At 48.8% G+C, this 15,168-nt stretch overlaps 1 protein-coding gene across 3 annotated transcripts in view; it reads left to right on the forward strand.

Annotated features, from left to right (window-relative positions):
* Window positions 1–15,168, forward strand: part of cfap61 (cilia and flagella associated protein 61) — a 490,576-nt gene that overhangs the window by 80,483 nt on the left and 394,925 nt on the right. For all 3 annotated transcript variants that reach the window (XM_038805956.1, XM_038805965.1, XM_038805971.1), the window contains exons 7-9: window positions 33–165; window positions 7,044–7,179; window positions 15,082–15,134. In XM_038805956.1, coding sequence (XP_038661884.1) covers window positions 33–165; window positions 7,044–7,179; window positions 15,082–15,134 — 322 coding nt within the window. The remainder of the gene's footprint in view (window positions 1–32; window positions 166–7,043; window positions 7,180–15,081; window positions 15,135–15,168) is intronic.

The following is a 15,168-nucleotide window of genomic DNA, read 5'->3' on the forward strand; positions in this document are numbered from 1 at the left end:
TTACTGCTGAACTGAAATCCTTGTCTCACCAGGATAGAGGATCATGATGATGTCACCCCTATCTTCAATGAGCAGACTGACACACTGAGATACATTTATGGTGAATACTTCCTGGCAGAACTAATAGAAGCTCAAGATGAAACAACCCATGCTGCTGTCTCTGAGGTCTGTGTTTAGCTTTGCCCTTTTATCATGCTAATAAATACATTTCCAATTTGTTTAAAGAACGTTGTGGATGTGTAACATGGCAGCACTTTGCATTATGCAACTGATGGAAATACTGATAGGGGACGTGGAAAAAAAAAGTAAATGCCAAATAATTCAAAGAGATAAAATTAAGAACTTTAAAGCTACTTAAAGTTAGTAAGGGATAGAAACAAATAGCATGTTCAAAAAGGGTACTGTACAAAAAGAAATGAAGAATACGATATATTAATGGCACCTCATTACAGGATAAGTTTCAAAGTTACTGGACACAATTTTCCAGCTCGTTGCGCTCTTGCTCAAGCAAAACGACACCGGTGAATAGTGAGAGAGACCAAAAATGAGAACCACGCCAGTTTGCGACGCAACCGGCCTGCTCCCATAAGCAAAATCAGGATCTCGCCATGGCGAGAAACCAATTATCACCACTTAAGCCTTATTTCCATACAGTTAACAGGAGCCACCCGTTATCCAATGACCTCCCGTCATTCATTGGCCTCATCAGCAACTGGTCACACTGGCGCCGATTAGTGCTCTAGTGTTGGGGGGGCGGCAACCAGGGGGCAATCGCTTGCAGCACCACTATGCCAAATTCTGGATTGTGTGTACCCGTTCTGGGGACAACCCTTGTCCCTGCCCGTCTTCCCCACTGATCACCCATAACCCTAAACGACTGCCAAGGCTTGCCAACTGTGCACCTGAGGCTTTACTGAGAGGGAATTGGCAATCGTGGTTAAGTGAGCACTTCACACAAGATAAACCAATTATCACCACTTAAGACCCATTTCCATACAGTTAACAGGGGCTACCCATTATCCAATGGCCGCCCATCATTCATTGGCCTCATTAGCAAGTGGTCACACTGGCGCCGATTAGTACTCCTTTTTAAAAACGAACTTGGGAGAAGAACCTCTGTGGGGTGCGAAGGAGGTGAGTAGCCACCTTTGCATGTATATGGGCGGAGGATGGGTGAGTGCCACAGGGACCAGCACCCGTTCCAGGTGACTTTATGAGCGGGTGTCCGGAGTAGAGAGTCTGGGATTTGGTGAGCTGGTCACCACCATCGTCACTCCATGGGACAGGTCCGGGTTGGCACTCAGCCCCTCCACCCACTTGGTAATCATAGGGCCCTGGGGTTCACCTTGGGACGGAAGGGCAGCTGGTTCAAGCCCCAGCTGCCCATGCATCAACTGGCTCTGCCAGCCCTGACGGTTCCCAATGGTCCTCACCATCGTGTCGAGGCACTCAGCAATGCTCCTCAGTGACTGGGACATGCTCTGCAGATTATCGGGAATGCCAACCTGCGCCTGGGACAAGTTCCACAATGCCTCGGCCATTCCCAACTGAGTACGGAACATATCTCGTAGAACGCCATCAGGGTCAGCCTCGTACTGAATGACATCCCCCATTGAGGCAGACATACTGCCGAGACCCTCAGACATGGCCGTCACCGATAGCGCAACGCCTCCACTAATGACGTTGTACACCAGGCTCTCCATGTTGGCCTTGGAGCCACGCATTGCCGGCAACATCTGCTTTGCCTGTAGCCTCTGGGGCTCCTCCAATCAGCTATGGGTCTGCTGGAGCATCATTGAGATCTCCCTCAGAATGTCCCAGCTCCCTATCGTTTCCATCAGTTTTGAGAAAGCCTCTTCCACAGGCTGAGCATCAGCCTGGGACCCAGCTGGGTCCTAGGATCCAGCAGACCTCCGACTGCAGTTTCGCCTGGGGGTTCCTGCATAAACAGCTGTGTCATGTTCACCAGATTGTGCCCCAGAAGCCTGACCACTAACATTTCCCACCAAGGTGTGTATCTGCGCTGGTGGAAAGTGGGGATGACAGCTGTGACACCTCGATCATGTCTTCCTCAGAGTTCTCCTCTGATGTGTTCCCCTGGGAGGCTGGAGAGGGGTCACACAGAATGGGCCGGCGGCATCGGCTGGAGGACCTGTGGGAGAATGGACATGTGGTCAGTGGGAGGAATGGGTCAATCAGTAAGGCAATAACAACTCATGTTTGACAGGTCCTTTAGCTGGGGCCTGGTGGTTCCTCACCTCTGCGGCATCTGCCAGCATCCGCATTGCTGACTGCCCTGTCCTCGACCACACCAGTCACCTCCAAGGCACGCTCCTTGAAGGTGGTGATGATCCTTGCGTCCGGCACCCCACCGCCTGTCTGGGCCATCTCCCAGTGATTGTGGGAGAGCTGTTCCTGAGGAGACACAGGGGTATAGTTAGCCACACATGTGGTTCAGTGGTGCTGGTGGTGATGTTGGACCGTGGGGGGACGGAAGGGTTGGGGGGTTTGAAGAGAGAGGGGGGGCGGTGGAGGGAGGGTTGGGGGGCGGGGGGGGGGGGGGGGGGGGGGGTCGCATGGAGAGTTGGGGGAATTCTCGCGTGGGGACGAGAAGGTCTTGGCGGAGCGGGTGCGGGGGACGATGGTGTCGACTCACTTGTCCTGCCGGTGTAGGTTGTTGGCCTTTTTTTTGGCACTGAAGTCCAGTCCTCCTGGTCACACTCCCGGAGCTCACAGATGCCACCACCTCGTCCCAGGCGGCACTGGCTGCCCTTTGGCTGACCCTCTGGGACCTTTGGAGGAACAGGGCTTTCACCCTGGTCTCCGCTGCATCTAGGAGCCTCCCGAGACCTGAATCGCCAAATCTTGGGACCAGTCCCCTGGGCGCCATTGTTGCGAGCTGACTGCGGTTGGCTGAGCAAGTGCTGCTTTAGTGTTGCTCAACTTTGTTTACAGAATTGACAGTGCACAAGGAGGCCATTCCCCCATCGAGCCGCACTGGCCCTTGGAAAGAGCACCTCAACTTGGGCCCACACCTACATCCTATCCCTATAACCGAGTAACTCCACCGAACCTTTTTGGACACTAAGGGCAATTTAGCATGGCCAATCCACCTAAACTGCACATCTTTGGACAGTGGGAGGAAACTGGAGCACCCAGAGTAAACCCAAGCAGACACAGGGAGAACGTGCAGACTCCGTACAGACAGTGACCCAAGCCGGGAATCGAACCTGGGACTCTGGATCTGTGAAGCAATAGTGCTAACACTGTACTACTGTGCCGCCACGTGTCAGTGGGGGGCTGGCAAGTGAGGTGCCAGTGAATTGGCTGGCGAGCCTTCATTTGCGGCGAGAAGCCCGTGGGGCCTCATTAAGTGGACCAATTAACTTTGAATAGTTTTGCCGGCCTCGCTGGATCGAGCACTGGGAAGCTCGCGGCAGTTCCCGCTCGCTACCAAACTTAGAAATCTTTCTGAAGAATCGCATCCACTGTGGTTATAGTGTTGGACCTTCCAGAATTGATACTTGAATCAGCTGACAATTTGAAAAATTTGGGCTTGGATTCTCCATCAGTCGACTTCGGAATCGGGAAATGCGAATGGGTGGAGAATCGGTTTTGACATCAAAATCGTGGCAGGTGCCAGTTTCATGCCAAATTGCAATTCTCTGGGGCCTTGACAGTGGCGTCAATCTGTTTCACTCTGCATGTACAGTAAACACGGTTGGCATATCATTATTGGGCCCGACCCGGTATTCTCTGGGGTGTCCACGATGCTCCGCCTCCACTGGGGCGAATTCTCAATGGTGAGGTTCACTTGTACTTTTAAAAATCATGAATCGTGGCTGCTGAGGGAGAGAGGGGGGTACAGAAAGTGTCCAACATCGCCATGATTGATGACAGTTGTGCCACTGGCCGAGGAGGCTTCTGCCAGGGCTGGGGTATGTAGCAGGGGTGGCCAGCAGGTGGGCTGTAGGGTCGGGGTAGATGGGCATGGAACACCATTGCCATGGCGTGCCAGGCAGCCATGCAGCTGCGCACGCCGCTGACTGGCCACTGTGAACGTAGGGCCACAGGTTTTATGGATGTCCCCCTGCCAAGCCACCTCCCGAGTTGACCTCTGGCCCCAGCAAACCCATCAGTGGGATGGGCATCCTCCAGCAGGGTCTAGGACAACTCATCGCCGCCGACTCATCGCCAGCCCAACTCATCGCCAGCCCAACTCATCGCCAGCGCAACTAAAAATTGAAATTCATGGAGTGCTCAATAAAATTCGGTGGATATTAAAAACATCTTTATTCAAAATCAAAGTCTCAAAAATTAATGGAGGTGAAAAGACTTATTTTATGTTATGAGAAATACCACGTAAATATTCAATAGGAATCCTTTCATTAAAATTTTGGACTATCCTAAGAATGCGGTTATCAGTATCTAGGTATCTTTTTAATTTTGCTGGTGGTGCACTGCCAGCTATAAGCAATTCCAAATAACAGTCTCGTCCTTTTTGCACTTTTCTGAGTGCATTAATGAATTTCCATATTGTAGGATGTTCCATCCCTAATTCCATTTGTAGTCTTCTGTTTGCTGCTTTTATGAATTTCACTACGTTTCCAAATCTTGTGTCAATTCTTGCTTTGCATCTGCTCAGCTGTTCACATCGCCAAAACATCAAATCGCCTTCGGTTTTACTGAATTTATCAAAAATGAACAAATATCCATTATGAGAAAACTTCTCTTTGCCTCGCTGACTTAAAACTTGCTCCATTGTGAAGGGTTTAAAATTGGAAGAATTTAAAATTGAAGTTCCTAGAAACGGTAATTTGTGGATCTAGTTAGTCGGTAATTACTTGTTATGTGGAGGAACAGATTTATTTGTTGACAAATAGGTGTGTTGGTAATTGAGTTATTCGTGGATCTAGTTAGTCGGTAATTACTTGTTATGTATGAAGAGGCGTTTTTGTTTTTATTATTATTTTGGGCTGGCGATGAGTTGGGCTGGCGATGAGTTGGGCTGGCGATGAGTTGGGCTGGCGATGAGTTGGGCTGGCGATGAGTCAGCGGCGATGAGTTGTCCCATTCCCCTCCAGCACACCAATTCCATCTTGTTGGCCGGATGAGCGTGTGGTGGGAGTGAATAGTGTAAATGCAGCTTCAGCTTGTCAGCCTCCCGAGTGAATCCCGTACCATTTCTCATTGGAATCGATTGTGTTCCATGTGGCAATGGTGCTAGCACCTCCACGGCCGCTGAATCGGTCCAGGTGGGGCATCGGTTTAGCTGTTGTGGAAGTCCGCGAAACCTGCCCTAGTGTCAACGCTTAGCCTCGGGAACGGAGAATCCGCCGTTGATTTGGACTTAAGTAGGAAATCAGTCGAAACTAGTCAAATGTAGTTTGGTTATGATTTCTAAAGACACAAATTTCTGGCAAGAAATATGCCAATTTATAAAGAGCAATAAATAACATGTAATTTTTTGTTTTAACAATATATATGCCTTTTTAGACATGCCTTATGCCAAGTGCTTTATGAGGTGTGACATTGAGCCAAACAAACCAGAATGCCAGAGTGTGTGCTAGATTAGCTGGTCAAAGCTGAGTATAACATTTTTGATGCTACAGTTGACATTAGCGTCCCTCTGTTAAATGCAAAAAAACAGCCACAATCCCTTCCTTTGTTTACCATCCCATACCCCCCTGCTTGAAAGACTGACAGTTGGATTTTCCGTGTAATCCGCCGCATGTTTCACGGTGGCGGCATGCCATCTGTCGGAGATGGGATCTTCTGGTCCCACCATTGTCAACGGGCTTTTCCGTTGAATGAAACCCTCGCTGCCGGGAAACCCGCGGAGGGGGGCAGGAGGGGTACGCTATTGGTGTGCCTGGAAGATCTCGCCAAGTTGGAAAGTTCTAAGACCTAGAATTCCTACAGTGTATAAGGAGACCATTCGGCCCATTGAGTCTGCACCAACCCTCTGAAAAAGCACCCTAACAAAGCCCACTCCCCTGCCATATCCCCGTAACCCCACCTAACTGCACATCCCTGAACACCAAGGGGCAATTTTAGCATCTCCAAACTACCTAGCCTGCACCTAATCTTTTGGATTTTGGGAGGAAACCCAAGCACCCAGACGTAACCCACGCAGACACATGGAGAAAGTGCAAACTCCACACAGACGGTCATCCAAAGGATGGAATTCAATCTAGGTCCCTGGTGCTGTACGGCAGCATTGCTAACCACTATGCCACCGTGCAGTCCCACTGGGCTCAATCTATGGATGTCAATTGAGAAGGAATTCATCATGCCTGATAGCCTGGCAGAACTCACAATTTAGATTGGTCTGCTGAGGGACGGCACGAACCTGGGCAGCTGTAATCCACTTACATGTATCAGATCCACAACAGAAATGTGATATATCTGAAATTTAAGTTCTGCGTCATTATGGTGGTCATTCCCACTCCTTGTCCTCACACTATCACAGTTACTGTTGGGATATTTTGCAACTGCATTTCATTGAGTTGAAAAACAAATTCTGGCCCTTGCTGTACGTGTTTCAATAGACCAATACACACTGGACAGATGCCTGCAGCCATAGACTGATCTTTATGTGGGGGAAATGTATACTGGACCAGGAAATAAAATATTTACTCTGTATAATGTGTTGCATTCCCACTGGTAAACATACACATATTGAAATAAGGGCTGCATACATGGCAGTCAAATAAAAGGCCCGAATGAAATTAGCAATGGTATGCAAAAATGGAGGGTGCCGACTGCTCTTTACAATGATAAATAAATTAGTAAATAGCCATAATAAAGGGCTGAATTTGTGCTGCATGACATGGGCAGCCGATTTGCACCAAGGCCCCAACTATGGCAGCCTTGCGACCTTGGCAACATTTTGCTTGCAGCACTGCCCCCCCCCCCACCCCCGCTCCATTTGGTCCTGACGTCAAATTCCCAAACCATGAACATTTTCTGCCGGAAGTTTCTTTGTTCATAGCTGCAAAAGAAGTTGTTATGAAAATGTGTTACTTTCATATATTATGCAGGTAAACAATACTGCAGTGGGGTTCATAAGTGTGTGCAGTGAAGTGAATGTCGACCTACTGAATGAGTGCTATGACTTGCGTCCTTTTCATGGTCTTCGTAAAGGTCCTGATGTCGAGCCAACAGAACAGCAATCAGGTACAAGTTGTGGTCTTTTACTGAGCAAAAATATAAACCAATACTATACTTTTATAAAAACAGCAATTTCTGGGAATACCCTGCAGATAAGCAAGTAAAGAGTTTGTTGAGGGGTGGGGAGGCGGAGAGCTGGGTACGTTTGTGATAGGGTGGAAAGCAAGCGAGGTTAAACCACTAAAGAAAAAAAAGGTGGTAATTGGATATGAAATAAACATAACAACATAACAGCAGGAGTAGGTAACTCAGCACCTTGAGCCCCCTCCAACATTCAAGATGTGGCGCTAACAATTGCACACAAAGACTCGATTTGGTACAAGAGAGGCTTTATTACAGTGAGATGCTATTCCTTTGGCTGCAGCTGTAGAATGGCATCTCAGGGAAACTTAGGAATATTTATACTGCTCCCTGTGGGCGGAGCTAGCCGGCAGGGGCTTACCGGAAAAGCTGTAATACAGGTACTGTCATACATCCCCAAATGCAAGCACACATATATACAGTGGTAGATCACCATATTCACCCCCTGTAAAAAATGAGTCCGGCGGGGGGTAACGTGAAACTATAATACATAAACGTGATCTATTTACAGAGGGGGGGGGGGGGGGGGGGGGAAGGAACCAAGTGTCCATCGGGCAACCCGGTGCCCGTCACAGGTTGATTCGGACCGACGATCGGACGTTCCGTTGTGAGCGACGCAGCAGTGGTGGCAACGTCTGCACAGGTGGTGTCGGCGTCGACGGCATAGGTGCCGGTGGTGTTGGTGCTGGCCAGTGGCGGGATGACTCCGGGAGCGAGCCAAAATCTTCCATGTCCTCTAATGTGGGCAGTGGAACGAGGGATGGACCTGGTGGGGCTGAAGTCAGGGGCGCCAGGGAAAAGGAGGGTGGCGCGTGGGTAGGGAGGAGTGTGGGCATGGGATTGGCACCCGAGGGAGCCAGGTCCCTGAGCGAGACTGTATCCTGGCAGCCGTCTGGGAACTCCACGTAGGCATATTGGGGGTTCGCGTGGAGCAGGCGTACCTTGTCCACCAGAGGGTCTGCATGTGGAGCCTGACATGCCTACGAAGAAGGACTGGCTGTGGAGCTGCGAGCTAAGTCGGGCCGGCCTGGCCGGTAGAAGTGCGGCTTGCACTCCGCGCAGACCTGGCAGTCTCTGGTGACTGTCCGTACTTCCTTGACGGAGTAGGGAAGATTGCGGGCTTTGACCAGATGGTTCAACCGAGTGACCCCCGGATGGCAAAGGCTCGAGGGCAAGGCACGGGGCTGGTTCACTTGTGCGCTTGCACATGTACCTCGGGAGAGGGCTTCTGGGGGTTCGTTGAGCTTACTGGGGCGATACAAGATCTCGTAATTATAGGTGGAGAGCTTGATTCTCCACCGCAAGATTTTGTCGTTTTTGATCTTGCCCCGCTGCTTGTTGTTAAACATGAAGGCTACTAACCGTTGGTCAGTGAGGAGTGTGAACCTCCTGTCGGCCAGGTAATGCCTCCAATGCCACACCGCTTCGACGATTGCCTGGGCCTCCGTCTCAACAGAGGATTGTCGGATTTCGGAGGCATGCAGGGTGCGGGAAAAGAATGCCACGGGTCTGCCTGCCTGGTTTAGAGTGGCGGCAAGGGCGACATCTGAAGCGTCGCTCTCTACTTGGAAGGGCAGTGTCTCGTCTACTGCGTGCATCCGCCGCCTTGGTTATGTCTGAGCGAATATGAGCGAAGGCCTGTTGTGTCTCGACTGTGAGGGGAGATTGTGTGGACTGGATCAGCGGGCGGGCCTTGTCCGCATATTGTGGGACCCACTGGGCGTAGTAAGAAAAGAACCCCAGGCATCGTTTGAGAGCCTTGGGGCAGTGGGGGAGGGGAAGCTCCATGAGGGGGTGCATGCGGTTGGGGTCGGGCCCCAGTAGTCCATTTTGGACTACGTAGCCGAGGATAGCTGAGCGGTCTGTGCTGAACACGCACTTCTTGTTATAAGTGAGGTTGAGGAGAGATGCAGTGTGGAGAAAGTTAGCAAGGTTGGTATCATGGTCCTGCTGGTCGTGGCCGCAGATGGTGAAATTGTCTAAGTACGGAAACGTGGCCCGCAGTCCGTACCGGTCGACCTTTCGTTCCATTTCTCGCTGAAATACCGAGACCCGTTAGTGACGCCGAAGGGAACCCTAAGAAATTGATACAGTCGACCGTCCGCCTCGAAGTCAGTGTAGGGACGGTCCGATTTACAGATGGGGAGCTGGTGGTAGGCGGATTTCAGGTCAATTGTTGAGAAGACTCGGTACTGTGCAATCTGATTGACCATATCAGATATGCGAGGGAGAGGATACGCGTCGAGCTGCGTGTACCGGTTGATGGTCTGGCTATAGTCCATGACCATCCTGTGTTTCTCCCCAGTTTTAACCACCACCACCTGGGCTCTCCAGGGACTGTTGCTGGCCTCGATAATACCCTCCCGAAGCAGCCGCTGGACATTCGGACCTGATGAAGGTCTTGTCCTGGGTGCTGTACCGTCTGCTCCTGGTGGCGACGGGCTTGCCATCTGCAGTCAGATTGGCAAAGAGGGAGGGAGGGTCAACCTTGAAGGTTGTGAGGCCGCAAACAGTGAGGGGAGGTAGGGGTCCGCCGAATTTGAGGATGAGGCTCTGGAGGATACATTGGAAGTTCAGGACCAGTAAAAGTGTCGCACAGAGGTTGGGGACAACGTACAGGCGGAAACGGTTTGGTACAAGAGAGGCTTTATTACAGTGAGATGCTATTCCTTCGGCTGCAGCTGTAGAATGGCATCTCAGGAAAACTTATGAATATTTATACTGCTCTCTGTGGGCGGAAAACCTGTAATACAGGTACTGTCATACATTCCCTAATGCAAGCACACACATATATACAGTGGTAGATCACCACACAAGACGATCATGGTTGATCTCATCTCGGCCTCAAATTCACTTTTCTGCTCATTCTGCATAAACCTTCAACTCATTACTAATTGAAAACCTGTCTAACTCTTTCTTTAATTTACTCAATGTCCTGGCATCCACTGCACTCTAGGGTAGTGAATTCCACAGACTCACCCTTTGAGAGAAGTAATTTTGCCACATCTCTAGTTTAAATCTGCTATCCCTTATCCTGAAACTATGACCTCTCATTCTAGATTGCCCTACAAAAGGAACCATCCTCTTTACATCTGTTTTGTCAGTATCTTTATCATCTTATATACTCAATTAGACCTCCTCTTATTCTTCTAAACTCGAGAAAGTATAAGCCTAAACTGCTCAATCTCTTCATAAGGCCCTCATCTCTGGGATCAAACTAGTGAACCTCCTTTGAACTGCGTCCAACTATATCTTTCTCAAATAAGGGGACTAAAAAAGTATACAATACTCCAGATGTAGTTTCACCAATGCCTTGTGCAGTTGCAGCAACTCATCGCGACTATTATACTCTATTCCTTTAGCTATAAAGATGTGTGTAGAGGAGGTGTAAATGTGAAGAGCAGAATCTGTTCAAGCACCAAAAGCAAAAATGGAGGCAGAGATTATGGGCTGAATTCTCTAGCCCTTCCTGTTAACGGGATCTTCTGGTATTGCTGAAGTCTACTGCCGCCGCAGGTCAAGGGTGAGGAATGAAAATCACTGTCGATTTCGGTGGCTCTGGAAGATCCCACTGGTGGCCGATGGCAGCCATCTCCAGAAAAACCCACTAAGATGGGTAGGGGGAATTCTGCCCTATAATCTGAAATTTATTGAGTTTAGTGTTTTGTTTGGAGGGCAGTAAAATGCCTAGTTGACATATGAGGTGCTGATCAAAAGCTCGGAGTCTCAGTTGCAGACTTACCAGGCGCTTCTGTGGATGTGAAAGACACTCCAGGATGGTATGTTGCCTCCCTGGTGCCAGGGTCAAGGATGTCTCTGAACAAACACAGGACATCCTGAAGGGGGAGGGTGAACAGTCAGAGGTTGCAGTACACATAGGTACTAATGACATAGGCAAGGAAGAGTGATGAGGTCCTGCAGAAGGAGTTCGGGAAGTTAGGCAGAAAGCTAAAAGGCAGGCCCTCGAGGGTTGTGATCTCAGTATTACTCCCTATGCCACGTGAGGCTAGAAGTAGGAGAATAGTGCAGCTAAACATGTGGCTAAACTGGTGGTGTAGGAGGGAGGGTTTCAGATGTCTGGACCATTGGGATCTCTTCCGGGGCAGATAATATCCTGGCTGGGAGGTCTGTGAGAGTCACTTGGGAGGATTTAAACTACTATGGCAGGGGGGTGGGAACCAGAATGTGAGCTTCGAAGGTGTAATAACTGAAGGGGAAATAGAGAACCAAAATGAGAGAACAACATCACGCTCAGGCAGAGCAAAAAAGGTGACAAGTGGGAGAAGGGAGGTTGCCAATGCAGGATTGAAGGTGTTGTACCTAAATGCGCGCAGTATACGGAACAAGGTAAATGTTGTGCACATTGAAATTGGCCGGTACGATGTTGTGGGCATCACAGAGACGTAGCTGCAAGTGGATCAGGGCTTGGATCTTAATATCCAAGGATATATGTCCTATCGAAAGGACAGGCAGATTGGCAAAGGGGGTGGGGTTGCAGTGCTAGTAAGGAATGAATTTAATCATTAGCAAGGAGTGATATAGGATCAGAAGGCATAGAATCTCTGTGGGTAGAATTGAGGAATCACAAAAGTAAAAAGATCCTGATAAGAGTTATGTACAGGCCCCCTAGCAGTAGTCAGGATGTGGGGCAGAAAATAAATCAAGCAATAGAAAAGGCATATACAAAAGGCAATATTACAATAATCATGGGGGGCTTCAATGTGCAGGTGGACTGGGAAAATCAGATTGGCAGTGGATCCAAAGAAAAGGAATTTGTGGAATGTCTAAGAGATTTTTTTTGGAACAACTTGTGACAGAACCTATTAGGGAACAGGCAATTCTGGATTTGGTGATGTGTACTGAGGCAGACTTGATTAGGGAACTTAAGGTGAAGGAAACCTTGGGGAGCAGTGATCACAATATGAGAGGGAGTTTGAGAGGGAGAAGCTGCAGTCAGATGTAATGGTATAGCAATTAAATAAGGGTAACTACAAAGACATGAGGGAGGGGCGGGCCAGAGTTTATTGGAAAAGGAGCCTAGCAGGGAAGGCAGTGGAACAACAATGGCAGGAGATTTTGGGGTTATTTGGGAGGCATAACAGAAATTCACCCCAAGGAGGAGAAAACATCCATGAATGACGAGGGAAGTTAAGGACAGCATAAAAGCAAAAGAAAAAGCATACAAAGTGGCGAGGATTAGTGAGAACAACATCGTGGGCTGAAGGGCCTGTTCTGTGCTGTATTTTCTATGTTCTACGTTCTATCCATGCCTGGATCATACCCTTAATACCATGGGCTCTTAACTTATTTAACAGGCGCCTATGCAGCACCTTGTCAAGGGTCTTCTGGAAATCTAAATAAATCACGTCCACTGGTTCTCCTTTGTCCAACTTCCTTGTTACTTCCTCAAAGAACTCAAACAGATTTGTCAGACATGACCTCCCCTTGACAAAGCCGTGCTGACTCAATGCTATTTTATCATGCACTTCCAAGTACTCCGCGATTTCATCTTTAATAACAGACTCTATTGAAATTGGCCGGTACGATGTTGTGGGTATCACAGAGACGTAGCTGCAAGCGGATCAGGGCTTGGATCTTAATATCCAAGGATATGTGTCCTAGCGAAAGGACAGGCAGATTGGCAAAGGGGGTGGGGTTGCAGTGTTAGTAAGGAATGGATTTAATCATTAGCAAGGAGTGATATAGGATCAGAAGGCATAGAATCTCTGTGGGTAGAATTGAGGAATCACAAAAGTAAAAAGATCCTGTTAAGAGTTATGTACAGGCCCCCTAGCAGTAGTCAGGATGTGGGGCAGAAAATAACGATGTTGTGCCGAACTTTTGTCCTAGATTAAGAACAAATTCATCTACACCCCATCATTCTACCATAATCTATGTATTTATCCAATAGCCGCTTGACGGTCCCTAATGTTTCCGACTCAACTACTTCCACAGGCAGTGCATTCCATGCCCCCACTACTCTCTGGGTAAAGAACCTACCTCTGGCATCCCCCCTATATCTTCCGCCATTCAACTTAAATTTATGTCCCCTTGTAATGGTTTATTGGCTGACTGGAAGATATCAGAGACTGGGGATAAAAGGGGTCTTTTTCAGATGGCAGCCGGTGACTAGTGGTGTGCCTCAGGGGTTGGTGCTGGGACCACAACATTTCACAATATACATGACTGATCTGGAATAAGGAACTGAAGGCACTGTTGCTAAGTTTGCAGATGATACAAATATCTGTAGAGGGACAGGTAGTATTGAGGAAGCAGGCGGGCTACAGGAGGACTTGGACAGGCTAGGAGAGTGGGCAAAGAAGTGGCAGATGGAATACAATGTGGAAAAGTGTGAAGTTATGCACTTTGGAAGGAGAAATGGAGGCTTAGACTATTTTATATAGAGAGGAGCAGTGGTAGCCTTGCCGGGTTTAGACAAGGCACAATACTAACACTTGCCAATTCAGATGAGATACTGTGGTCGACCTAACCGAATGGGAACAGAGTCCCTTGGCAAGCGCGTTTAGCCGTGTGTTTCCTGCACTTGCAGCACCGCCAACCCCACCCCCAATCTGGTTAGATACGGGGCCTCAGCAGGGAATGCGCTTCCGAGGCCGCAATTAGTCCTGTTTTGAGCATGGAGGAGCTCTGCTTGCTGGAACTCCTCAGTGCAGCAAGAGATTTAAAAATAGTGTCCCGATCTCTTGAGCTCCTGGCGCGACCCCCAAACTGCCTCCCCCAAGCCCCAACTAACTATAAGGGGGCCAACCCCAGACTCCCCTCCCCCCACACACACACAGTGCATCCCCCAGCTGACAGTGCCACCTGGGCACCTTGGCAGTGCCAGTATGGCACCCAGATGGCACTGCCAGAGTGCCAGGCTGGCAGTGCCAGGGTGCCCAGATGGCACCAGCAGTGCCAGAGTACCACCCTGCCCAGAGGGCAAGCAGCTGGGGACCTCCGATCCCCTGGGAGACCCCCACAGGTGCCATTCCATCTGATCCCTGTTTGTGGAGACCAGCACGGAACGGCACTTATCTGAGGTCTCCATGGAGAAGAGGATTGTTCCCAACACTTTGGTTACCTCCAGAAGCTGAATATTAGAGTGAGACTTGCTGTCTTGGTCTAATATGCAGATTTGCCCAAAAATGATTAAGCCCACAGTGGGCAGTACTTTACATTGTGACATCTCATGAGATTGCATTAGACCTTGCAAGGTGTAGCGAACTGGGTAGCTCCCAGGAGTGTGGTCTCCTATCATTTACCAGCCACGTTGCGTCTAGGCATGCTGCTTTTCGGGTGTGGTGTGGCTGGTAGATCATGTCTTTTGTTTGCACTTGTGAGTCCTATACATGGAAGTTTGAGCTGTATATCAAAATATCTTGCATTTATACAGCACCTGTAATGCACTCTAATGTCCCAAGATATGTTGCAGGAGTGTATCTAGACAAAAATTGACAGCAATCCAATTAATGAGATTTAAAAATAAATGACCAATAGCTTGGTCAAAGAGGTAGGATTTAACAAGCACCTTGAAGGAGAAGAGCGATAGAGAACAAAGGAAATGTCTGAAAGTGAATCAGCCCCTGGTAGCCAATATGGCAGAGAACTGAGAAATTTTACTTGCTGGCAGCTTTACTTACCATCCATGTCTGTAATATTCATAGAGTAGAGGCCAAAATGGAATGGAAACTGAAATGCTAAGATTTTAACGTCAGATTTAAGATTGGAGTTAAAATAGGGGTGTTTAATCATATTCGAGCAAAAATATAACACTCTTCTGACTCAGTAAAGTTAATTGAGAATTTTTTGTTATTCTCTGGACAGAAGCTACTTTACCCTCAGCACCCTCATCTCCACAAGACAACGCAGACAGAAAGGTATGTCACTGAATAACCAGAAGAACTACAATCA

The sequence above is a fragment of the Scyliorhinus canicula genome, chromosome 1 (assembly GCF_902713615.1).
Source record: "Scyliorhinus canicula chromosome 1, sScyCan1.1, whole genome shotgun sequence".
Lineage (NCBI taxonomy): Eukaryota > Metazoa > Chordata > Chondrichthyes > Carcharhiniformes > Scyliorhinidae > Scyliorhinus > Scyliorhinus canicula.